The following is a 27670-nucleotide window of genomic DNA, read 5'->3' on the forward strand; positions in this document are numbered from 1 at the left end:
TAAATAGTGATCAAAAATTGCTGTCTACATTAAAAATAATAGCTACAATAATCTTTTTTTGTGAGCAGAGGTCATTGATTCTTAAATAGAAAATTAGAAATTGGGGGTGGTTCTGCTCTAAAGAGTACATTTTAAATTGATTGATATTGTGTACGTGTAAAAATAAAAAAATAAATGTAATACAGTATATACACCAGATACCAGTTAGGTACCAACAAGTTGAAGCACCAGCACAACGCATACATTTATAAATATACACGGCTGTTGAAGCGCTTAAAGATCACCTGTCACCTTATTTGCAAATCAAAAATATATGTACTTTTTTATACTGTTACCTCAGATATATATTTAGCACCTTTGCACATGTTTATGGGTTTACCACACTTTTGCATTTATATTTGCTGATATTTTTTTTATGTATTTATCTAATTAGGTACGTTTTCAGCGCTTTGCACTTTGTTGGTACCTAACTGGTATCTGGTGCATATATAATATTATTTTTTATTTTTACAAGTACACAGTATCAATCAAGCGTTTTATCTCAACAGCTATTCTGCCAAGGTTATAATTCCCCTTGTCTGCACATACAACCCTTAACCACTTGCTGCCCGCCCACCGTCAAATGACGACGGAGCGGCTCTCGTTCTCGGATGACATCATATGACGGCGCCCCTTAGAATGGCTTCTCGGGGGCGCGCAGTGCGGCAATCGTGGCCGTGCCGTGTTGTTAGGACACGGAGCGACCCCGATTTGGTAAAGAGCCAATGACATGACTCTTTACTCATGTGATCGGCTGTGTCCAATCACAGCCGATCACATGTAAATGAGGAACTTCCGTTTATCGGCTCTCCTCGCCTCACACTGTCAGAGTGTGTGGTGAGGAGAGCCAATTAGCGGCTCCTCCTCAAAGGGGAGTCTAGGACAGGTAATCAGGGCACTGATCAACAGTGGCCTGATTACAGAAAAGTTAAAAAACAGTGCCCATCGGTGCCCATCATCAGTGCCCACCATTAGTGCCCATAGTGCTGCCAGTCAGTCAGTGCCTGCTCATCTGTGCTGCCCATCAGTGTCCATCAGTGCAGCCCGTCAGTGCCACCTATCAGTGCCACATCTGTGCTACCAATCAGTGCCCATCAGCGCCACCTATCAGTGCCCATCAGTGCAGCATATTAGTACCTTCCCATCAGTGCCACCTCATCATTGCCGATAAGTGCCACCTCATCAGTGCCCATCAGTGCAGCCTATCAGTGCCCATTAATGCAGCCTCATCAGTGCACATCAGTGAAGGAGAAAAATTACTTATTTTCAAAATTTACTGACAGAAAATAAGAAAAACTTTCTTTTTTTCAAAATTTTCTGTCTTTTTTTTTTTTTTTTTTTTAGTAAGAAATAAAAAACCCAGCGGTGATTAAATGCCACCAAAAGAAAGCTCTATTTGTGTGAAAAAAATGAATTAAAAAATTTAATATTGGTACAGTGTAGCACGACTGTGCAATAGTCATTCAAAGTGTGACAGCGCTGAAAGCTGAAAATTGGCCTGGGCAGGAAGAGGGTGAAAGTGCCCGGTATTGAAGTGGTTAAAGAAAGAATTTACAGTATGTTATACAGTAATAATAAAAAATCCGGTGTAGAGGACATGCATATATTTGAATGTTACATAAAAAAATGACTTAACCCTTTCAGGACCTAGGGCCATTGATGCACAGATGTCCAGAAAATGTTTAAGCAGCCTTGGTTACCCTACAATAGCTCTCTGACTGATTTGCCCACATATTGTGTGTATATATACAGTTCCTTATATTGTTCCTTTTTAATTAGCTGTCAGATGTACCATAGATTCAAATTCTATCAGTATGGTGAATTATACCCAAGAAGGTTCCACAGTTTCAAGAAGGATGGGGTTAAATGGCAAATTCAGGTAACAAGTCGCTAAGTTACTAATGCAGACCAACATGTCAGGTCATTAGGGGGCAACAACCTGTCAGGTCAGAAAGAAAAGTAGTTACATGAGACCGGTCAGCACTTCCAGAACTAGCATGACCATGGAATAAGGTACAGTAGTCGTGCGGTTCGTTTCGTTCCGATTTGAAATTCGGACAAATTTTTAGTTATTTGGAAACGTGAATGTATCTGAATTTTCTAACAAATTTAAATGAATCTGAAATAACTAAACAAAAAGTTTGGACAAAATTTGAATACTATTTTTGAATCGAATTCCAATAGTTTTTGAATCAAATTTGAATTTCCAAAGAGAATAAATAGAATAGAAAATAAAGGAATAGAAAAGAATAGAAGAGAAAATAAAAGAATAGAATAGAATAATGTAAAACAGAACAGAATACAAAATAAAAGAATAGAAAAAATAGAAAAGAAAATAAAGAGATAGAATACCATAGAATAGAAAATAAAGGAATATAATAAAATAGAATAAAAGGTAGAATAGAATAAAATAGAAACAATATACCATCTTCTGAAATTCGAATTTCAAATAGAATACATTTCAAAAGCATATAAAAGAATAGAATAGAAAAAAAAAAGAATAGAATAGAAAAAATAGAATATAAAAAAGAATAGAATAGAATAAAACAGAAAAAATATGACCTTCTTCCGAAAATCGGAATTGAAAAGACTAAATTAAAATTCAAAAAGAATAGAAAATAAAAGAATTGAATAGAATTAAAAACAAAAAAACAATAGAATAGAAAGAATACAATAATTTCCCAAAATTATAATAGAATAAATTCTAACAGAATAGAATAGAAAATAAAAGAATAGAATAGACTAGAATAGAAAAGAATAGAATAGAAAAAAAATACATTTTTGAATAGAATAAATTCAAATTAGGAATAAAATTCATTTAGAATTTAAATGAAATTCAAATTTTAATTAATTAGAATTTAAATAAAGAAACAATTTACGAAAACTAATTAAATGAATAAAAAAAATGTAACGAAACTAATTTATGTAAATAACAATTCGAAAACAAAACACATTTTTTCATTCTGCACATGTCTAAAATACAGTACATTTTACACATTGTTAGATCACTCCTTGACAAAACAAGCATTATATTTCTCAGTTGGGTGGGTGTGGGTCACATTTTTTAGAATTCTTTTTACTGGCATGAATTTCAGTTTTTGAAGCATACTATATGCTCATTCTAAATATGATCTACAGCCGTGGCCAAAAGTTTTGCGAACGACACAAATTCGTTTTCACAAAGTCTGCCGCCTCAGTTTTAATGATGGCAATTTGCATATACTTCAGAATGTTATAAAGAGTGATCAGATGAATTGCAATTAATTGCAAAGTCCTTCTTTGCAATGAAAATGAACTTAATTCCATAAAAAACATTTCCACTGCATCTGTGAAGAAGGCTTCAGGGCTCCCAAGAAAGTTCAGCAAGCGCCAGGACCGTCTCCTACAGTTGATTCAGCTGCGGTATCGGGGGCACCACCAGTGCAGAGCTTGCTCAGGAATGGCAGCAAGCAGGTGTGAGCAGTGGTGTATTTTGGTTTTGTGCTGCCCTAGGCAAGACTAAAATTGGTCGCCCCCCCTCCCCCATGTAAATTTGCCCCGCTCCTTTTTTAACGGATGTGACTTCCTCCAAAATTGAAGGACTACAAGTCCCAGCATGAACCCCTGAGATCTCACGAGAGGGGGGGTGAGAGGGGATGGGAGAGAGAGAGGGGGGTGAGAGAGAGAGATGAGGGTGAGAGAGAGGGGGGATGATAGAGAGAGGGGGGATGAGAGAGAGCGAGAGAGGGGTGAGAGAGAAAGAGGGGGGATGAGAGAGAGAGAGGGGGGATGAGAGAGGGGTTGAGAGTGAGAGAGGTGGGGGATGAAAGAGGGGGTGAGAGAAAGAGAGAGAGAGGGGGGGTGACAGAGAGAGGGGGATGAGAGAGAGGGGGGATGAGAGAGAGAGAGAGGGGGGATGAGAGAGAGAGGGAGAGAGAGGGGAGATGAGAGAGAGAGAGAGAGAGAGAGAGGGGGTGAGAGAGAGAGGGGGGATGAGAGAGAGAGGGGGATGAGAGAGAGAGAGAGAGGGGGGGTGAGGGAGAGAGAGAGGGGGGGATGAGAGAGAGGGGGGTGAGAGAGAGGGGGATGAGAGAGAAAGAGAGAGAGGGGTGAGAGAGAGGGAGAGACAGAGAGAAGGGGTGAGAGAGAGAGGGGGTGAGAGAGAGAGAGAGAGAGAGAGAGGGGGAGGCGAGAGAGAGGGGGGGTGAGAGAGGCGGCCCTAGCAACCAGTGGCCAATAGAGTCTCAGGTAGAGGGGGGGTGAATTTTTGCTGCCCCCCTGCAAAGTGCTGCCCTAGGCCTGGGCCTTGTTGGCCTAGGCCAAAATACAGCAGTGGGTGTGAGTGCGCCTGCACGCACAGTGAGGAGAAGAGTTTTGGAAGATGGCCTGGTATCAAGGGCAGCAAAGAAGCCATTTCTCTCCAGGGAAAACATCAGGGACAGACGAATATTCTGGAAAAGGTACAGGGATCCGACTACTGAGGCCTGGGGTAAAGTGATTTTCTCTGATGAATTCCCTTTCTGATTGTTTGGGGCATCTGGAAAAAACCTTGTGGGGAGACGAAAGGGCAAGCGCTACCATCAGTGGTGTATTTAGGTTTTGTGCTGCCCTAGGCCTGACTAAACTTGTGCATCCCCAAATTTAAATATGACGCACCCCTTCCTGTAAAGGCCACACTTCTTCCTGTTTATGACCCGCCCTGTCATCTGTAAACCACAGACCACAACCACAGTCTATCAGTGCCCATCAGTGTAGCCTCATCAGTTCCCATAAGGTCAGCCTCAGCAGTGCCCATCATCATACCATCATATCATACCAGGAGGTAGCAGTGTGACCGCTTTATGGGGGTGCCTCCTGGACCCTGCCCTCCAGCCCAATTCGCCCTATAAGACTGGTACTATACTAAAAGTGTGTAGCGCAAGCCGGCAGGGATACTTTTTAGTGGGGGAGGCGGGAGGAGGCTGTTTTTTTTTCTTGTGCGTGGTGCAGCTTTTTTGCTGCCCCCCTGCAAAGTGCTGCCCTAGGCCTGGGCCTTCTTGGCCTAGGCCAAAATACAGCACTGGCTACCATCAGTCCTGTATCATGTCAACTGCAAAGCATCCTGAGATCATTCATGTGTGGGGTTTCTTCTCAGCCAAGTGAGTGAGTTTACTCACAGTTTTGCCTAAGAACACAACCATGAATAAAGAATGGTACAAAAACATCCTCCGAGAGCTTCTCCCAACCATCCAAGAACAGTTTGGTGAGGAACAATGGCTTTTCCAGCATGACGGAACACCTTGCTATAAGGCAAAAGGGAAACTAAACATCGACATTTTGGGTCTATGGCCAGGAAATTTCCCAGACCTTAACCACTTTAAAGAGGTTGTAAACCTCAGAATTAAAAAAAAGAGGGAAATTTTCCTTTCTTTTCAAAGGGGTAGGGAGCAACTTCTCCCCCCTCCCTTCCAAGACGGAGGACACACCCAACTCTCTCCTTCCTCCTCCTACATCTACCCTAGATCATTTACTAGAAGTTCTTTACCTTCCTCCGAGGTAATAAACTGGTTCCATATACCCCATGTTTTTTTATATTTATCCTGTTTATGTTGCGAAGACCATATTAGATCTAACATTTTATTAATATATTCCACTTTCCTTACCCATTCTGATACTGATGGAGTTTGTAGTTTTTTTCCAGTGCGCTGGTATACATGTCTTAGCCGCATCTAGTAAGTGGGGGATCAGGGATTTCTCATATTCTTTTGTCGGGATGCCGGATATATGCAAGAGGAAAAAGGCCGGATCCTCTTCAACAATGTAGCTTGTAAATTTCTGGATCAAAGAGCTTACTCTCGCCCAAAATGACCTTATCTTTATACATTCCCAGAAAGTATGGAAGAACGTACCTTTCTCCCTCCCGCACCTCCAACACCCCTCTTCCTCTTGCGGATACATTTTATATAGTTTATCCGGTGTAATATACCACCTAGTAATAATCTTAACCACTTACCGCATTCTAACGTACCCGTACGTCGGGTAACTTTGCGGGGTTATACCGGGATGATGCCTCTAGCTAGACGCATTATCCCGGTACCGTGGTTTGAAGCCGACGGTCGACTTTCCGCCGGTAACGACCGATGCGGCTCGGGAGCCACTCGATCATTACCCGGGTGAGCGGGAGGGGACGTCCCCCCCCCCTCCCACCGCCTTCCGTGGCTTTCCGGTGGGACGGGAGCCCCGAGCACCCAGCCGGCACGTCCGCCGGCTGGATGGAGTCCCGATGAATGCCGGAAACGGCATCGATCGGGTCTCCGATGACGTAACCCGGAGGCGGCGTCCATGACGTCACTTCCGGGTTACTGTGCTGCAAAAGGCGGCAGATTTGAAAAATGGCTGTATGTAAAAATGCCGTTTTCAGCGTTTTGCATACAGGGAAGTGTAGTGGAGGGGTCTAGGGTCTTTTAGACCCTCGATCCCTCCATAAAGTGTACCTGTCATTACATATTGGTGTCACAAGGGATGTTTGCATTGCTTGTGACAGCAATAAAAGTGATCAGATTTTTTTTTTTTTTAAAAAAACCTGTAATAAAGTTAAAAAAAAATAAAAAATAAATAGGAAAAAAAAATAAATAAATTTTAGCCGCCCCGTCACCGTTAGCTCGCGCACAAAAAAAAAACGTATACGCAAGTCAAGCCGCAAATTAAATCGCTGTTCAAACCACACATGTGAGGTATCGCCGCGATCGCCAGAGTGTGGGCAATAATTTAAAAGAAGAGCTACTCTCTAACTCTAAACTGGTAACCGTTAAATAAATTTAAAGCGTCGCAGATTGAGATCTCTATTGACCGTAGTTTGTCACCATCCCACGGGGGGGGCGCAATTTTAAACTGTAACATGTTGGGTATCTATTTACTCGGCGTGACATCATCTTTCACAATATACAAAAAAAATGGGCTAACTTTACTGTTTAGTATTTTTTAAATGCAGTGAAATGTGATTTTTAAAATTTGGCGTTTTATAGACCGCTGCGCAAATACCGCGTGACAAAAAATTTTGCAATGACCGACATTTTATTCTCTAGGGTCTTTGCTAAAAAAATATATATAATGTTTGGGGGTTCTAAGTAGTTTTCTAGGAAAAAATACTGGTTTTAACTTGTAAACAAAAAGTGTCCGAAATAGGGCTGGGGCTTAAGTGGTTAAAGTTAGTTTCGTGTATTTTCGTGCATCTTGCCGGTTTAAAGGCGAACCTAAATATCTGCTGTTTCTGTTCGTGAAAGCTTGATTTAAATCTCTTTCCCAATTCTCTATCCATTTAAGCCTAGGCTGTTCCACTGGTGTAATTAATATTTTATATGTGATTGATAGAGTATGTGATAAATCACCCGGACTATCCCAATACCTCTCAAAACTCGTGAGTGGTCTGATGAAATTTTCTGCATTTGGTAGTAAGGCCAAGAAATGTAGTTTTTTTTTTTTTTTTTTCTCTCTCTTTCTCTTCTCTTTTCTTTTTTATTTATTTATTTTATTTTTTTTATTTGTTCTGGGGTTGTGTTGGAGGGTTATGTTGAGGGGATTTTTGGTAAGTAGAGGCCGAATTTAAATTGAATAGAGCAACAATAGCACAGGAATACAGAAGAGGAGAAAATAAATAACAAATTCATAATAAAAATATGTGATATCAGAGATATACCGTTATTGATATAATAAAGTAGGTTATACATATTTTGGAAAAATGAAAATGGATTTGACTCCTTAGTGTAGTTTAAAATTCATACTTTGTGAATATTGAGAGAAAATGTTAAAATAATCATTCTGTATTCCTGGGATAATGCTTATGACTTATATTTTGGGCCTCTGTTTTAAATTGTATGATGAAAAATGAATAAAATGATAATTGAAAAAAAACAAAACAAAAAACGAATACCTGAAAGACAAACACATAATGAGCCAGTATGCATCGCATACTAGCTCATTATGAAATACTTACCTTAGAACGAAGCCCCGGAGTGCCAACCACGCACCTCTCTCATGGGTGGCATGCTCTGTCGCCCTTCTTCCGGGTTTGCGGCATCCGGCCATCTGATTGGCTGGAGCCGCGATGACAGCACTCCCACACATGCGCGCAGGAGCCGACGGTCACGGAACAGGGCTCTGTAGAAACGTCACGAGCGGCCGTTCCTTCAGAGCGCATGCGCCAGTGATGTCATTGGCTGCATGAAAAGTAAATATCTCCTAAACGGTACATGTTTAGGAGATATTTACAATACCTATAGGTAAGCCTTATCATAGGCTTACCTATAGGTAAAAGTGTCAGAGGAGGGTTTACTTCCTCTTTAAGACCAGGCCTATTTTTGACACTCTGTGTTTACAAGCTAAAATAATTTTTTTTTTTTTGCTAGAAAACTACTTAGAACCCCCAAACATTATATATAGAGACCTAGAGAATAAAATGGAGATCAATGCAATATTTTTAATCACACCGTATTAGCGCAGCGGTCTTCCAAACGCAATTTATTTGGAAAAAATTTGCTTTTTTTAATTAGAAAATAAGAAAACAGTAAAGTTAGCCCAATTTATTTCCATAATGTAAAAAAGATAATGTTACGCCGAGTAAATAGATACCCAGCATGTCATGCTTCAAAATTGCACACGCTCCCGGAATGGCGACAAACTTTGGTGCTTAAAAATCGCATAGGCGTCAATTTTAAAATTTCTACAGGTTACCAACTTAGAGTTACAGAGGCTCAAATTATTGCTCTCACTCTAACAATCGCGGCAATACCTCATATGTGTGGTTTAAACACCGTTTACATATGTGGGCGCGGCTTCTGTATGCGTTCAAGCTAACGGGGACAGGGCGCTTACATTTTTTTTCCTATTTATTTTATTTATTATTTTTTATTTTTACACAGTTTTTAAAAAAAAAAAAAACATTCCTTGTAATAGAAATAGGCAGGACAGGACCTCTTTATTGTGAAATCTGGGGTCAAAAAGACCTAAGACCTGACAAGAAAAAAAAAAAAATGGTTAAAAAAAAAAAAAAAAAAATCGGCTCTTTAAACCGGTTGCCAGGCAACGACTTTTGACGTTGCTCCGGTCCTCCAAGACCATAGAGTCGAGTGAGGGCCATCTTGCTGTCGGATCCTTTTCCCTGCGGCCGGCGGGTCCGGTAAGCAGGGAAAAGGACCGGGACGCGGCGGGAAGGGGGGCTTCTTTTCCGCCGCACAGTAAGGGTGATCCCGCAGCGAAAAACACGCCCCCCCCCGGGTCCCCACAGAGTGCTACTCACAAACAGAGCAGGTCATACTTCAACTGGACGCCCTCAGTTGAAGTCCATGATGACGAAACGCGTTAGGGCTTGAGTGCGCGATCGCCATAACAACGTGAGACGCCACGCCACGCTGTCAGTTCTGGCTTGCCAGGTACGGAGCGGTGGGCGGTTTGGAGGACAGAGGCGGATGGGCTTTTCTACCTAAGCATTCGTAATGCCTTATGGCCTGCTCTGTTTGTGAGTAGCACTCTGTGGGGAATCGGGGACGTGTTTTTACTAGTGTTTTTCAATAAATTGTGTATGGAATTACGCTATGTGTCCCCTGTTGTGCTTTTACCTGCATGAGTTGACTGGCGTTTGAGAAATGGAATCCCTCTGAGAGCCAAGCTGTGGGTGCAAATTGTCCAGTGGTGGAGAATTCTTTTTGATGTATGCAGGCTCTTATTAACAGAGATGTATAGTAACTAAGTAGAACTACTTCACTACTGTACTTAAGTACGGAAAGGCGGTATCTGTACTTTCCTGGAGTAGAATTTTTTTCTCCTACTTCCACTTTTACTTCACTACATTTTTCCGATGATTTCAATACTTCTACTCCAATATTTTTTTTTTTGTGCTGCATAGTTACTCGTTACTATTATACAAATTACCACTGCCAGAACAGTAGATGGCAGGTTTCATGAAGTTCAAAAAAATGTGTATAATGTCATGTGTAAATCAGCGAATATACGAAAATAAATGCTACTGTATGTATAGATAAAATGGTCTACATATCTGCTGTTAAGGGGAAAGAGAACCTCCCCCAACCAAGGAGAGTCACACGCGTACATAGACCTTTTTTCTGGTAAGAGGCTGATTTTGCTTTTTTCACTGGAAGTTGAGAGCACAGGTTTTGCAGTTTTGTTTCACTGGAAGAGTCTATTTGGATATTATTTTGCACTTACCTTCATCCGCCGGGTAAGGGGGAAATCCACAAGGTGGTGGGACTCAGAGTCTGCAACTATTATTTGGAATAGCACCTATTTGATTCCTGCACCTTTGAAAATATATTCATCTTGTTTTGTCACATATATATGGTATTATGGCATTATGGCATTATATATATATATGGACTTTTTATTGACTTTGATTTCATACACTCTTCCTTTATTTCATTATTGGAATATATTGTTGTATATCAGATTGGTTTATATATGATTTTGCGCACCAATAAGCTGTGGAGAAAAAAAAAACATGCAGGGAAGAGAAGGAGGGATGCTTTAAAGGGGAAAGGGAGGGACATACTTTATCTGTTTTTTGTTTACAAAAAGTTACAGCCAAAGGTACTGTAAGTGCCGGTTCACACTAGGGCGACCTGTGAGGTGACCTGGTCGCCTCACAGGTCGCCGCAGGTCGCCTCCCATAGGGAAGCTGCGGACCCGTTCTAATAGGAGCGACACAAGTCGCTCCGACCTAGAAAAAGGGTCCGGAGCTTCTTTGGGGCGACCCGGAGGCGACCGCCATAGACTTCAATGTAGGTCGCGGTGCGAAGTAGCCTCGCTGCAATGTGAACCGGCGCTGATTGTCCTTTAGGTTAATCATTTGAAATAATAAAAAACAATATGATGTTCAAACTTTTGACTTCTTTCTTTAATAACTACATAACACAGTACTTGTACTTTTACTTTCAGTACTTGAGTAGCAAATTTTTTTTAAAACTACTGGTACTTTTACTTTTAGTACTTGAGTAGCAAAATTTAAAAAAAAACTACTTGCAATACTTAAGTACAAAAAATGTTGAATACTTTAGTACTCTAGTCACTTTTTGATCGAGCACTTCCACTTTTACTCAAGCCACTTTTTGATCAAGCACTTGTACTTTTACTCAAGCATGGGTTTCGAGTACTTTATACAAGTGTGCTTATTAATCATCGATTTGGTGAGTGTCCATTTTGATGGGGTGTCACGTCTTGATGGTGGAGGCACACAGAATATACAGCTAGCTGCACTTCTTTCTCACCATTTCTGTTATCTGCACCTGAACTTGGACTTTTGCACTGGGCTCAGTGAATTTCTTATCTCCAGCGATTGCATTTTACATCTTTTATTGTTTATGGACAATAAAAGATATTTGATAGCTCTACTTGGAATAGAAAGGAACTGTACAAAAAAGATGGTTTGCATCTTTCTCTCAAAGGAACAAATGTACTTAGTGAACAACTCCAAGAATTTGCGAAAGAGTATTTAAACTAGGAAGGGGGGGCAAAAGAGTGGAATTACAAGAGTCCAATTGCCCCCCGAAACAATGCCAGAACAGGTCAGAAGCACAGAGGTTAAGAAATGATAAGCTCAGAGTCCTGTCTACAAATGCTCGCAGTTTAGGTAAAAAAATCAATGAACTTGGGTCAATTATGGCATCTGAGAATGTAGATTTAGTGGCTGTTACGGAGACATGGTTTAATGAAAGAAATGACTGGGACATAACCATACCAGGGTACTCTTTATACAGAAGAGACAGAGAAGGCAAGAAAGGAGGAGGAGTGGCCCTGTATGTGAAAGATAGCATTAAATCTAACCTAATACAAGTTGGTGAAGCCAACATAGAGTCAGTTTGGGTTACGTTGCAGTTTGCTAATCATGCAGTAACTCGTGTAGGTGTGATATATAGACCACCTGGTCAAGTCAAAGAACTAGATGATCTACTAGTTGAAGAAATAGCTAAAATGACAATGAAAGGAGAAGTTATCACTATGGGAGATTTCAATCTTCCAGATATAAACTGGAAAACCAAAATAGCAAGTTCTACCAGGAGTACAGATATTCTAAATTCCCTACTGGGGTTGTCTCTGCAACAAGTGGTTGAGGAGCCAACCCGGAGGGAGGCCATTTTGGATCTGGTATTCACAAATGGGGATTCGGTATATGATGTCACTGTAGGCGAAACCTTGGGATCCAGTGATCACCAGTCAGTGTGGTTTAATATAAGAACTGTGAAAGAGTCACACCACACAAAAACAAAAGTTTTAGATTTTAGAAAAACAGACTTTTCAAAAATGAAATTAGTCATAAATGAGTCCTTATCAGACTGGTACGGATTACATGGAGTCCAGGAGAAATGGGACTATTTAAAAGGTGCATTATTGAAGGCAACAGAAAATTGCATTAGACTTGTCAGTAAAAGCAAAAAAAGGAAGAGACCACTGTGGTACTCAGCAGAAGTGGCCCAAATCATTAAAAATAAAAAGCTAGCATTTTGTAATTATAAAAAAACCCAGAGCAATGAAGATAAGAAAATCTACAAGATTAGGCAGAAAGAGGCCAAGCAAGTTATAAGAACTTCTAAAGCGCAGGCAGAAGAAAAACTAGCTCAGTCTATGAAAAAGGGGGATAAGACATTCTTCAGATATATAAATGAAAAAAGGAAATTAAAACAAGGAATAACTAAATTAAAAACAAAGGACGGAAGGTATGTAGAAGAGAATAAAGGGCTAGCCGACTGCCTTAATGAATACTTCTGTTCAGTTTTTACAGAAGAAAAAGGAGAAGGACCTCCACTTGAAAGGATGACTAATGAATCGTTTGATGCATGTGTCTTTACAGAGGAAGACGTTCTAAGATTGCTGTCTAAAGTGAAGACAAATAAGTCACAGGGTCCTGATGAGATACACCCAAAATTATTAAAAGAGCTTAGTGGTGAGCTGGCAAAACCATTAACAGATTTATTTAACCAATCATTAGTAACAGGAGTCGTCCCGGAAGATTGGAAATTGGCAAATGTCGTGCCCATTCACAAGAAAGGTAGTAGGGAGGAATCGAGCAACTATAGACCAGTGAGTCTGACATCAATAGTAGGCAAATTAATGGAAACCCTATTAAAGGATAGGATTGTGGAACATCTTAAATCCCATGGATTGCAAGATGAAAAACAACATGGGTTTACTTCAGGGAGATCATGTCAAACAAATCTTATAGATTTTTTTGACTGGGTGACTAAAATAATAGACGGTGGAGGTGCAGTAGACATTGCATATCTAGATTTTAGTAAGGCTTTTGACACTGTCCAACATAGAAGACTTATCAATAAACTGCAGTCATTGAGCATGGACTCCCATATTGTTGAGTGGATTAGGCAGTGGCTGAGTGACAGACAACAGAGGGTTGTGGTCAATGGAGAACATTCAGAACAAGGTCATGTTACCAGTGGGGTACCTCAGGGATCTGTACTGGGACCAATTTTGTTTAATATCTTCATAAGTGATATTGCAAAAGGCCTCGATGGTAAGGTTTGTCTTTTTGCTGATGACACAAAGATATGTAACAGGGTTGATGTTCCTGGAGGGAAACGCCAAATGGAAAAGGACTTAGGAAAACTAGAAGAATGGTCAGAACTCTGGCAACTGAAATTTAATGTGGATAAGTGTAAGATAATGCACCTGGGACGTAAAAACCCAAGGGCAGAATATAGAATATTTGACACAGTCCTGACCTCAGTATCTGAGGAAAGGGATTTAGGAGTAATTATTTCAGAAGACTTAAAGGTGGGAAGACAATGTAATAGAGCAGCACGAAATGCCAGCAGAATGCTTGGATGTATAGGGAGAGGTATAAGCAGTAGAAAGAGAGAAGTGCTTATGCCGCTGTACAGAACACTGGTGAGACCTCACTTGGAGTATTGTGCGCAGTACTGGAGGCCATATCTCCAGAAGGATATAGATACTCTAGAGAGAGTTCAGAGAAGAGCTACTAAACTAGTACATGGATTGCAGGAAAAAACTTACCAGGAAAGGTTAAAGGACCTTAACATGTATAGCTTGGAAGAAAGAAGAGACAGAGGGGATATGATAGAAACTTTTAAATACATAAAGGGAATCAACTCGGTAAAGGAGGAGAGCATATTTAAAAGAAGAAAAACTACCACAAGAGGACACAGTTTTAAATTAGAGGGGCAAAGGTTTAAAAGTAATATGAGGAAGTATTACTTTACTGAGAGAGTAGTGGATGCATGGAATAACCTTCCTGCAGAAGTGGTAGCTGCAAACACAGTGAAGGAGTTTAAGCATGCATGGGATAGGCATAAGGCTATCCTTCATATAAGATAGGGCCAGGGACTATTCATAGGATTCAGATATATTGGGCAGACTAGATGGGCCAAATGGTTCTTATCTGCCGACACATTCTATGTTTCTATGTTTCTATGACATATAGATGATTATTTTATGTATTTCAAATATGTGGTAGCGCTGCTAGTGTTACAGATTAACCTGCTTTAGGCTTGATCGGTCACACCTGGTTCCTTATATTAGTTTGTTATAGCAGCAGCTTCAGCCTTTAGGCCCCTTTCACACATGCTGTCTGTTTGTCTGTTTTTCATCCATCCGTTGACGGATGAAAAACGGACATCAGGCCCCTTTCACACATACGGTCCGTTCAGTTCTTCAGTTCAGTCACGTCAAAATGTATCAGTTTTCCATCTGTTTTTCATCAATTTTTCATCCATTTTCCATCCGTTTTTCGTCCGTTTTTCATCAGTTGTTAGGCCCCTTTCACACAGGCGGACCGTTCAGATCCGCCTGTCCGTTTTTTTGCCGGATCTGAACGGTCCCCCCATGCATCTCTATGGGGGATCGGATGTCAGCGGAGACATGTCCGCTGACACCCGATCCGATCCGTCAAATCTGGACAGATGGAAACCCTATTTTCCATCCGTCCAGCGGATCGGATGGGATCGGATGAGAACGGACTGACGTTCTGTTCCCATCCGATTTCCCCCATAGAGATGTATGGGGAACTGACAGCTGTGTCTCCGCACACAGCGCGGAGACACAGCTGTCATCCTCCTGCTCAGCGGGGGATCGGCGGCTCGATCCCCCGCTGAGAAAAGCGGAGTCCATTTGACGGACTGCTGTGTGAAAGGAGCCTTATCCGTTTTTCGTCAGTTGTTATCTGTTTTTCATCCGTTGTCATCCGTTTTTCATCCGTTGTCATCCGTTTTTCATCCGTTGTCATCCGTTTTTCATCCGTTGTCATCCGTTTTTCATCCGTTTTTCATCTGTTGTCATCCGTTTTTCGTCCGATCCATTTTTTTGACGGATGAAAAATAGGGCATTCATCCGTTCAAAAAAACGGACATTGACGGAAGCGGATGAAAACGGATGTTAACTGATGATCATCCATTGTCATCTGTTTTTACATAGAGATACATTGATTTCCGTTTTTCATCCGTCAACGGATGGATGAAAAACATACAAACGGACAGCATGTGTGAAAGGGGCCTAGGGCTCCTTTCACACTATCCGTTCATCGGACGGATTCCGTTTTTCTCAGCGGGGGATCGAGCCGCCGATCCCCCGCTGAGCAGCAGGAGGACAGCTGTGTCTCCGCGCTGTGTGCGGAGACACAGATGTCAGTTCCCCATGCATCTCTATGGGGGAAATCGGATGGGAACAGACCGTCTGTCCGTTCTCATCCGATCCCATCCGATCTGATCCGCTGGACGGATGGAAAATAGGGTTTCCATCCGTCCAGATTTGACGGATCGGATCGGGTCGGATGTGAGCGGACATGTCTCCGCTGCCATCCGATGCCCCATAGGAATGCATGAGGGGACCGTTCAGATCCGCCAAAAAAACGGACAGGCGGATCTGAACGGTCCGCCTGTGTGAAAGGGGCCTTAAGGTTTTTGTGTTATATGATTTTCTGTTATACAGCGCTGGGTGAGTGGGATTTGATTACCTCTTATAAGTGATTTTTTTCTTGCTCCCATCTATATACTTCTGTATACCATAGTAATATCTGAAAAAAAGATCTAAAAACACTGAAGCAGCAGACTTTGTGGAAATTAATATTTGTGTCATTCTCAAAACCTTTTGTCCATGACTGTAGTTTCACTTTTAAAAGATGTAGATTGCTAAAAGAACTCTTACCACTTCCCCTGGGTAGACACACGCCGGAAAGGGCCTCCAGTACGGAACTTTTCCCCGAACTCTGGTCACCAATGACAGCGATGGCTGGCAAGCCCAAGTCCTTCTCCACTCCCAGTGACCGCAACGAGTCAATAAGATCAATGCAAGGTCGGATCTTGTACTCATATTGCTTGCCTAGAAAGTTCTCTGGTTCTGGTTCTGGTTCTGTCTTGACTGAAATCTCCGCATAATCATGAGAAAGAAGGACTTGTGCAGAGGGCTGGAGTAAAGACAGACATAAACTTCATGATTTAACTATTCATAGGAGATAAAATGTATGGTTGACATAAGCCATCTTTACAATATGCTTGTGTACTTAACCTTTATTAGAGAAAAACTACCTGTAAAAAAGAAAAATTAACCCTGGTTACTTATGAACTCTTTAGATCTCTAAAAATTAACTATTAACCACTTAAGCCCCGAAGATTTTACCCCCTTCCTGACCAGGGCCTATTTTGCGATTCGGCGCTGCGTGACTTTAACGGACAATTGCGCGGTCGTGCGACGCTGTACTTAAACGAATTTGAAGTCCTTTTTTCCCACAGACAGAGCTTTCTTTTGGTGGTATTTGATCACCTGTGCGATTTTTTGATCATGCGCTATAAACAAAAAAAGAGCGTCAATTTTGCAAAAATAACAATATTTTTCACATTTTTTTATATGAAATTCCCCCAAAAAAAAAGTAAAAATCAAATTTTTTTAACATTTTTGGCCAATTTGTTTTCTGCTACATATGTTTGGTAAAAAAAAAAAAAATTGCAATAAGCGTATTTTGATTGGTTTGCACAAAAGTTATTGCGTTTACTAACTAAGGGAAAGATTTTTGTCATTTTTGTTGGGTTTTTTTTAACGAGTAATAGCGGCGATCTGCGATTTTTTTTGCGGGACTGCGACATTGCGGCGGACAGATCGGACCCTTGACTGATATTTTTGACACTTTTGGGGTTACCGGTGACATTACTACAGTAATCAGTGCTATATATATGCACTGTTAAAATGACACTGGCAGTGAAGGGGTTAACTTTTTTGAGAGGGAGGGGTTAAGTGTGTCCCTAGGGGCGTGCTTCTAACTGTGATTGGATGTGGCTTGAGGTGTAAGAACAGAGATCAACGGTCCTACATAGCAGAACCGTATGATCTCAATTCTTACACAGGGGAGAATGACAGGCGGCTTTGTTTACATTAGGGTCTGCCGGGCACACGCGCGCAGGGGGGGGGGGTCCGTGAGCGAGCAGCAGTGGGAACGCGCCCCCCGCGGCGCACGCTCGCTCCCTAGAGCCTCACAGGCTAGCGACGTAGTCCTATGTCGCTTTGCCTGTGAGGGGCTGCCCGCCACAGTAAATAGTCGTGCGGCGGTCGGCAAGTGGTTAAAGCCCAACTACAGCCAAAATGTTTTACTTTATTACTTCCTTTCCTTCCATTGAAGTATTGGGAGATTTCCCCTCATGTTCTCTCAGGAGTGGTGTGGAGGTAGGTGAGAAGGTTTTGAAACTTGCATTCAGTTAACCACTTCTGGACCGGAAGATTTTCCCCCTTAATGACCAGGCCATATTTTGTGATTCGGCACTGCGTTACTTTAACGGAGAATTGCACGGTCATGCGACGCTGTACCCTAATACAATTGATGTCTTTCTTTTGGTGGTATTTGATTACATGTTAATTTTTTTTTTTTGCGCTATAAACAAAAATAATAGCGACAATTCTGAAAAAAAAAAAACACAATTTTTCACATTCTGCTATATAACATTCTCAAAAAAAATGTAAAAAATCTAAATTTTTTTTAACATTTTAGGCCAATTTGTTTTCTGCTACATATTTTTGGTAAAGAAAAATAAAAATCGCAATAAGCGTATTTTGATTGGTTTGCGCAAAAGTTATCGCGTCTACTAACTACGGGAAAGATTTATGTAATTTTTATTGTTTTAAAATCTGCAATTTTTAGCGGGACTGCAACATTGCGGCAGACAGATCGGACCCCCTAACTGACATTTTTTACACTTTTGGGGGGACCAGTGACATCACTACAGTAATCAGTGCTGAATGTATGCACTGTTACTGTAATAATGACACTGGCAGGGAAGAGGTTAACATTGTGGGTGATCAAGGGGTTAAATGTGAGCCTAGGGGAGTGATTCTAACTGTGGAGGGGGGGGGTGGCTCGTGAAATGATCATAGAGACCTGTTTTCCTATATAGAAGGATCACAGAGGCTCTGTGATCATTCCAGAGAGAAGAACGGTCGGCTGTGTTTACAACAGCTGACTGTTCTTCTCTCTCAGCGGGGACGATCGCAGGTGTCAGGCAGCAATCAGAGCTGCCTGCCCCGTGCATCAGAGTCCCCGCTGCCCAGTGGCGCGCGCTCGCCCCCTAGCTGCAGGCGCGCGACCAACATAGGTCTACATCGTTTTGCGCAGGAGGGCCGCACTGCCGCAGTAAACAGGGGGCGGGCTGTCGGGAACCGGTTAAAGGACAAGATTTGTGTTTATTGGTAAATAAACTTTCTAAACATTATCAGTGCATTTTAGGGGTTTTAAGGCACCTTCTTTGGGGCTTTGTATGGCTTTATAAGTGCCAGATTAGATCTGTGGTTCTGAATGAAAGGCTCAGGAAAGAGTTGTCCCAATGTTAGTTTTCAAGAAGCCAACCTCTCACTCACTTTAAGTGCCGGTTCACACTAGGGCGACCTGTGAGGCGGCCTGGTCGTCTCACAGGTCGCCGCAGGTCGTCTCCCATAGGGAAGCTGCGGACCCGTTCTAATAGGAGCGACACAAGTCACTCCGACCTAGAAAAAGGGCCCGGAGCTTCTTTGGGGCGACCCGGAGGCGACCGCCATAGACTTCAATGTTATGAAGTCCGTGGCGGCCGCTCCGAGGTCGCGGCGCGCTGCTTGCACCGTGACCTCGGAGGTCGCGGTGCGAAGTAGCGTTGCTGCAATGTGAACCGGCGCTCAGAAGGAAAATTTCTCCAAGGGGGAAAGGCAAAAACACATTTTTAGTAGGATGTGAAAGGGTTAGAACATCTGACAATGTTTTTTATTGCTGTCCATGCTTTCCTGTTTTGATGACAACCCCCCACTCCTCCTTTTATAGTGCGGGCGTCACATGAAATGAGCGAGAAGCCCCCAATGGAGTCACAGACAGAAATAGAAACCTGACAAAAGATTGTAAATAATCCCCATTCTATAAAACAACAAAAAACAAACAATTTTTAAGAGTTAGCCCCGGTTCACACTTGTGCGTATGCGGGGTTCGCATGTAATGTCGGAGCGCACTGCTCCGACATTACATGCGATCGGCTGTGCGGTGCGAGTCTAGCCATACAGTTTGTATGGCTAAATTCGCACCGCAGCCGCACCAAACACGCACAGGGACCCTTTTTTCTAGCCGCATCAGGATCGGATCGCACAGCGGTTCACACTTGTGCGATCCGATCCTGTGCGAACTGCACGATCGCACTGCGATATGCGATCAAACTGGGGGTGTCGTTGAGATTACATTGACACCCCCAGCGTATCGCATATGGCAGTGTGAACTGCCGGGGGTGCGTGTGCGATGCGGGATCAGGCTGCGAATTCGCAGCCTTCCCGCACTCGCATAAGTGTGAACCAGCCCTTAAGGCTGAACTCCAGACTGGAACAAAAAATACCCATGCAACGGGGTCCCCCCTGCATTCTTAAATGCTTGTTATATATTGCCCCACCCTATTAGGTTGTAAGCTCTTATGATCAGGGCCCCCTTAACCCTCTTGTATTTTATTGTATTGTAACTGTACTGTCTTCCGTTAGATTGTAAAGCACTACGCAAACTGTTGGCGCTATATAAATCCTGTATTATAATAATAATGTCAAAAGCTCACTGCAATTGTAACCCAAAGCTTGTTGGCCCAAGCCCTAAGTCTCTGTTAACAGACACTAAAATGAAGTGGAATTGATGGGCACAGACAAAATCTTCAAGGGTGTCAGATCCATTCCTGAGCACCTGTATCCAGATTTTCAAATTTTGCAGCTGCAAAATGGAAGACCTCCTACTATTCCGTCTTCCTATGCTGCTAGACCTTGAGCTAATCAATGATATTCCTTCTAACTTTAACCCCTTGCCAACCGCCGCACGACTATTTACGGCGGCGGTCAGCCCCTCCTGGGCAAAGTGACGTATACATACGTCACTCACCCGCGAGCCAATAGGGGGCAAGCGCATGCCGCCGGAGATGCGCTCCCGCCCCCGCTCGTTCACGGACATTCCAGCCCGAGTGACCGGTGGCTCCGATGTCTGCCGGCCACCCGCGATCTCCCGCTTCAGAGGGAGAAAGGCAGGCGGCTAATGTAAACAAAGCCGTCTGTCATTCTCCCTGGTGTAACTGCAGAGATCACACGATCCTGCTATTTAGGATCGTATGTCTCTGTGGTTACATGAAAAGCCACGCCCCTTTACAGTAAGAAGCACGCCCCTAGGGACACAATTAACCCCTGCCTCTCCAATAAAGTTAACCCCTTCCCTGCCAGTGTCATTTTTACAGTAACAGTGCATATGTATAGCACTGATTACTGTAGTAATGTCACTGGTATCCCCAAAAGTGTCAAAAATGTCAGTCAAGGGTCCGATCTGTCCGCCGCAATGTCGCAGTCCCGCAAAAAAAAAATTTGCAGATCGCCACCATTACTCGTTAAAAAAAAAAACACTAAAAATTACATAAATCTTTCCCGTAGTTAGTAATCGCAATAACTTTTGCGCAAACCAATCAAAATACGCTTATTGCGATTTTTTTACCAAAAATATGTAGCAGAAAACAAATTGGCCAAAAATTTTTTTACATTTTTTTGGGGGAATTTCATATAAAAAAAATTTGAAAAATATTGTTATTTTTTCAAAATTTACGCTCTTTTTTTGTTTATAGTGCAAAAAGTAAAAATCGCACAGGTGATCAAATACCACCAAAAGAAAGCTCTGTTTGTGGGAAAAAAGGACGTCAATTTAATTTAGGTACAGCGTCGCACAACCGCGCAATTGTCATTTAAAGTCACGCAGTGCCGAATCGCAAAATAGGCCCTGGTAAGGAAGGGGGTAAAATCTTCCGGGGCTTAAGTGGTTAATACAACCCTGTCTCTTCCTCTAGCCCTCCTGAGTCATGTACTCCTTCCTTTAGCTTGCACAGGGGTATTTAAAATAAAGAAAAACAAATCCCCAACCATTAATTTTGACAAGATCCAGATTATGGAGACCCTGACATATGAAAACACAACTAAACTTCTTGTTAGAATGTGAGCTGAGAGGTTGTCATATAGGAGTCACCCCCGCCCTCCAGCAGACTTCGGACATCCTTTACCCGCAAAGAACCCCCTCCCCTGTCTTTTTTCCCTCCCTTTCTCATCTTCCCTTCCCCAAATGTTTCTCTGTTTTGTCTCCTCTTTCTATTAATTCTCCCTGTCATGCCTCCAGCCTAAGAAAATAATTAATATTATTGAAACTTGCAATACCGATATTGTCCACAAGATGCCACTTTGACAAAGACTATTGATGGACAGTACTCAATGGTATTTCTTGCTCTCTATCACTGGGTATTAACTTCACCTCTTACTGAGAATGTCCTTTTGCAATCTCCATCTTAGAGGAGTGAGACTGTCCCTCATATTCTTGTGGAAGATTCTTAAATCCTTCTAGGAAGCATCGCTGGTATGCCTCAGAACTGTTGACTGTATTTATATACTGATTGTATGTTTTTATCTGTTCACTTCCAGTTTCACCTGACATAATCTCAATCCTATTTGCAATCCTATTCACCATCCTATCTGACTTATATCCTGTTTCATGTGACCACCATTCTTTCACCGGAATAAAGCCTAAAGTTACAAAAAGACTGGTTATTATAGGATTGAAGGTTTAGCTGTATGTTGAGCTGCATACACGCCTGGTGCATACATATAGTGAGAACAGAACACTCTCTACTGTCTCAACTAACCTTCTGTCGGTTAACATGAATTGTTAGACAGCATCAATTTGGTCTTTTTGCAGGCTAGCTGGTAAGTGTGCTGGGAAATGTTTGTTTGGGATGTGTGCTGCCCTTCCATGCACACCTTGCTGCAAAGGCCAGTTAGTGTATGGATTGGGGCGGTTGCCACTTGTTTGCACAGCTTGTTCAGCTAGCTTTGGCGCGGGGACACGCTGGATGCCTTCAGCTGCCATTGCGCTCTTACTGGGTGTGCAATATGTCCCTGTACCTTTAATTAGTTCTTACCCAGGCCAATTCTGGCATTTTTCTCCTACATGTAAAACTCATCTTTTTTTTTTTTTTTTACTAGAAAATTACTCACAACCCCCAAACATTATATATATTTTATATCAGAGTCCTTTCTATACGTTTGGCCTATGTTTGCCTTTTCCTTTCTCATGTCCTCGTGTTTCGCACTGCAATTGAGCCTAAGTGCCGGTTCACACTGTACCGACTTGTCAGGCGACTTGGTCGCCTGACAAGTAGCGGACCATGCTGTGCAATTGGAACCGTTCTAATAGGAGCGACTCAAGTCGCTCCGACTTAGAAAAAGGTTCCTGCACTACTTCGGGGCGACATCGGAGTGACTTGCATTGACTTCCATTATGTGAAGTCGTTGCAAGCCGCGCCAAAGTCGCGGTGCACGGGCGACGGCATAACTGGCCCGAAGTCGTGTCGCCCTAGTGTGAACCGACACTTACTACACGTGACCCCACAATTTGTATTTTCTACATTGCATAACCCAACAAAACAATTTATTGAAAAGAAGAACAATGCACAGAACTAAACGCATACATACCACTTCAGCTGCTGTGGCTGCTCCTTCTTCTGCATCTTCGGCTGCGATAACTCCTGAAACAAAAGATGTTTAAAAATATGATCTCTACGTTATCAGGACTCAGTTATAGAATACTTTTGCATAAACGTTGTGTTGTCTTGGTGGGGGCTCCCATTTAATTCATTGGATTCCTGTACAGTTATAGAAAATGGTCTAGTTGTCAAACATCCCACTGCCTAACCACCGGCCAGGACAACCGGGAATGTTCATGGTTTTACAGTCTAATCATTTGCTGTGTAGTTCAGTTGCTTTATGTCATGGGTGCTAAACTATTTGAAGAGTGAGGGCCACTTAAGTGATTTAGACCACTTAGATCACAGGTGTCAAACTCAAGGCCCCCCCAGGTCATTTCATGTGGCCCTCGCACCTCTCCTGCAACTGCGGCACCCCCCTTGTCTCTGCCCCACCTTGTCTCAGTAGTCGGCAGCAGAGAGGACAGAACTTCTTTTCCAGATCCTGTGATTCTCTGTGCGCAGAAAGGCTCGTCTTTGCCCACCCCCCCTCTCAGCAGTCTGCAGCAGAGAGGAGGACAGAACTCCCACAGATCCTGCACCTCCCTGTGCAGCCACAACACCACCTTGTCTCTGCCCTCCCCTGGCCTCAGCATTCAGCAGACTCTGTAAGTTGACTTCAGCCCTTCTCTGGTCCTCCTCCAGACCTTACACTTTCTTCTTCCCAGATCCACCCGCATCTTCTTCCTGGCTGTAGCACAAGGTAAGGGGGTGCATTGTGATGTAAGGAAGGGTGGGTGACTCTTGACCTATGATGGTGAGGAGCTCTTGACATCTCATGTAAGGGTGTAAAGGGGCATGGGGTGCTCTGGACATATAATCTTACAGATATAAGCGGCCCTTTGAGGGTAACCATAATGCTGATGCGGCCCGGGATTAAATTGAGTTTGACACCCCTGACTTAGATCGTGGGATTTTAACCATTTCGGCTCTCACACCTGTTTACCCCCGAAGGACCAGACCATATTTTCACATTCATGCTATGTGTTTATTTAGGAGTCTACTGTATACCTTTATTATTACTCATGATTAAGAATTGATACATATATTGTTTTTGTTTTTGGGGGGGACAAACTGGGCTTTCTTGTGACTCCTTTAAGAATTTCATAATGTATTTGCATTTTAAGGTTAAAAAGAGTAAAAATCTGAAAAAAATGTATTTTTTCAAGTTTGATCAGTAATAATTTGAACACAAGTACCATTACTGTGGGGAAAACATACATTTTATTCCCCTACTTGTTCTATTTACTGCAACATTCAAATCAATTTTTGGTACAGCATGTTTTTTTTTTTTTTATTTATTTATTTTTGAATAGTACATCCTTAAAGATAACAATGTATATATATGCTTTATAATATTTTTTTTTTCCCAACAAATAATTTAAAATAGAATCATGGAGCAGGCGATGAAACTGTTAAAAAGTGCTTATACATGTTGAAATGAATGGGTTAAAGTGATTGTAAAGTCTTTTCTTTAAAATAACAAACATCCCCAGATCTTCCTCTTCTCGGTTTCCTCTTCGGCTCTCCTAGGCCCCTCCCTTCTGTTGAGTGCCCCCACAGCAAGTAGTCTGCTATAGGGGCACGCAATCCTAGCCGCAGCTCAGTGTATCTATTCAGACACGAGCGGTGGTTCGGCCTCATTGGCTAACTGAGTTTGGTTGACAGCAGCGGGAGCCAGTGGCGCCACTGCTGTGTCTCAGCCAACCAGGAGAAAGAGTCCCGGATGGACGAGTCTCTCCTGCAACATCGCTGGATAGAGAGTTAAGTATTAGATGGGCTGAGGGGGTCTGCTGCACACAGAAGATTTTTATCTTAATACATAAAATGCATTAAGATAAACCTTCTGACTTTACAACCACTTTAAGCAGTAAAATAAGAGCACGTCCTGGTTATTTAACCACTTTAGCCCCGGAGGATTTGACTGCTCAAAGACCAGGCCCTATTTTGCGATTCGGCACTGCATGACTTTAACGGACAATTGCGCGGTCATGCGATGCCGTACCCAAATGAAATTGACATCCTTTTTTTTCCTACAAACAGAGCTTTCTTTTGGTGGTATTTAAATACCTGTGTGATTTTTATTTTTTGCGCTATAAACAAAAAAGAGCGACAATTTTGAAAAAATAACAATATTTTTCACATTTTTTTATATGAAATTCTCAAAAAAAAAAAAAATCAAACTTTTTTAAAATTTCAGGCCAATATGTTTTCTGCTACATATTTTTGGTAAAAAAAAAAAAAAAAAACGCAATAAGCGTATTTTGATTGGTTTGCGCAAAAGTTATGACATTTACTAACTACGGGAAAGATTTATGTCATTTTTATTATTTTTTTTTTTTACTAGTAATGGCGGTGATCTGCGATTTTTTTATGCGGGACTGCGACATTGCAGCGGACAGATCGGACCCCTGACTGACATTTTTGACACTTTTGGGAGTACCAGTGACATTACTACAGTAATCAGTGCTATAGATATGCACTGTTACTGCCAAAATGACACTGGCAGGGAAGGGGTTAACTTTATTGGTGATCAAGGGGTTACGTGTGTCCCTAGGGGCGTGATTCTAACTGTGGGGGGGGTGGCTTGTGATGTAAGCACAGATACATACGATCCTACATAGTAGGATCGCATAGTCTCTGTGCTTACATCAGGGAGAATGACAGACGGCTGTGTTTACATCAGCCGTCCGTCCTTCTCCCTCTCCTGTAGAAGATCGTGAGTGGCTGGCGGACATCGGAGCCACCGGTCACACGCGCAGGGAAGGCAGGGAACGAACGGGGGTGGGAGCACGCCACCGAACAGGGCGCACGCTCGCCCACTACAGGCTCCAGGGCGAGCGACGTAGGTCTAGGTCGCTTTGTCCAGGAGCGGCTGACAGCCGCAGTAAATAGTGGTTAAGAGTTAACTTCCTGTGCAAACAATAAACATTCCTCTCTATCTCAGATCTGTCTGACAGGGAACTCAGGAGATATATGCCAGAACAGGTCAGAAGCACAGAGGTTAAGAAATGATAAGCTCAGAGTCCTGTCTACAAATGCTCGCAGTTTAGGTAAAAAGAAAACAATGAACTTGGGTCAATAATGGCATCTGAGAATGTAGATTTAGTGGCTGTTACGGAGACATGGTTTAATGAAAGAAATGACTGGGACATAACCATACCAGGGTACTCTTTATACAGAAGAGACAGAGAAGACAAGAAAGGAGGAGGAGTGGCCCTGTATGTGAAAGATAGCATTAAATCTAACCTAATACAAGTTGGTGAGGCCAACATAGAGTCAGTTTGGGTTACGTTGCAGTTTGCTAATCATGCAGTAACTCGTGTAGGTGTGATATATAGACCACCTGGTCAAGTTAAAGAACTAGATGATCTACTAGTTGAAGAAATAGCTAAAATGACAATGAAAGGAGAAGTTATCATTATGGGAGATTTCAATCTTCCAGATATAAACTGGAAAACCAAAATAGCAAGTTCTACCAGGAGTACAGATATTCTAAATTCCCTACTGGGGTTGTCTCTGCAACAAGTGGTTGAGGAGCCAACCCGGAGGGAGGCCATTTTGGATTTGGTATTCACAAATGGGGATTCGGTATATGATGTCATTGTAGGCGAAACCTTGGGATCTAGTGATCACCAGTCAGTGTGGTTTAATATAAGAACTGTGAAAGAGTCACACCACACAAAAACAAAAGTTTTAGATTTTAGAAAAACAGACTTTTCAAAAATGAAATTAGTCATAAATGAGTCCTTATCAGACTGGTACGGATTACATGGAGTCCAGGAGAAATGGGACTACTTAAAAGGTGCACTATTGAAGGCAACAGAAAATTGCATTAGACTTGTCAGTAAAAGCAAAAAAAGGAAGAGACCACAGTGGTACTCAGCAGAAGTGGCCCAAATCATTAAAAATAAAAAGTTAGCATTTTGTAATTATAAAAAAACCCAGAGCAATGAAGATAAGGAAATCTACAAGATTAGGCAGAAAAAGGCCAAGCAAGTTATAAGAACTTCTAAAGCGCAGGCAGAAGAAAAACTAGCTCAGTCTATGAAAAAGGGGGATAAGACATTCTTCAGATATATAAATGAAAAAAGGAAATTAAAACAAGGAATAACTAAATTAAAAACAAAGGACGGAAGGTATGTAGAAGAGAATAAAGGGCTAGCCGACTGCCTTAATGAATACTTCTGTTCAGTTTTTACAAAAGAAAAAGAAGAAGGACCTCCACTTGAAAGGATGACTAATGAATCGTTTGATGCATGTGTCTTTACAGAGGAAGACGTTCTAAGATTGCTGTCTAAAGTGAAGACAAATAAGTCACAGGGTCCTGATGAGATACACCCAAAATTATTAAAAGAGCTTAGTGGTGAGCTGGCAAAACCATTAACAGATTTATTTAACCAATCATTAGTAACAGGAGTCGTCCCGGAAGATTGGAAATTGGCAAATGTCGTGCCCATTCACAAAAAAGGTAGTAGGGAGGAATCGAGCAACTATAGACCAGTGAGTCTGACATCAATAGTAGGCAAATTAATGGAAACCCTATTAAAGGATAGAATTGTGGAACATCTTAAATCCCATGGATTGCAAGATGAAAAACAACATGGGTTTACTTCAGGGAG

At 42.1% G+C, this 27670-nt stretch overlaps 1 protein-coding gene across 1 annotated transcript in view; it reads right to left on the reverse strand.

Moving 5' to 3' along the window:
• LOC309546147 (interferon-induced GTP-binding protein Mx-like) overlaps positions 1 to 27670 on the reverse strand; it is a 120817-nt gene that overhangs the window by 75979 nt on the left and 17168 nt on the right. The window contains exons 2-3 of the mRNA XM_082245686.1: positions 22999 to 23057; positions 16177 to 16435 (exon numbers count right to left, since the gene is read on the reverse strand). Coding sequence (XP_082101812.1) covers positions 16177 to 16435; positions 22999 to 23057 — 318 coding nt within the window. The remainder of the gene's footprint in view (positions 1 to 16176; positions 16436 to 22998; positions 23058 to 27670) is intronic.

The sequence above is a fragment of the Pelophylax lessonae genome, assembly GCF_965119305.1.
Source record: "Pelophylax lessonae genome assembly, chromosome: 2".
NCBI lineage: Eukaryota > Metazoa > Chordata > Amphibia > Anura > Ranidae > Pelophylax > Pelophylax lessonae.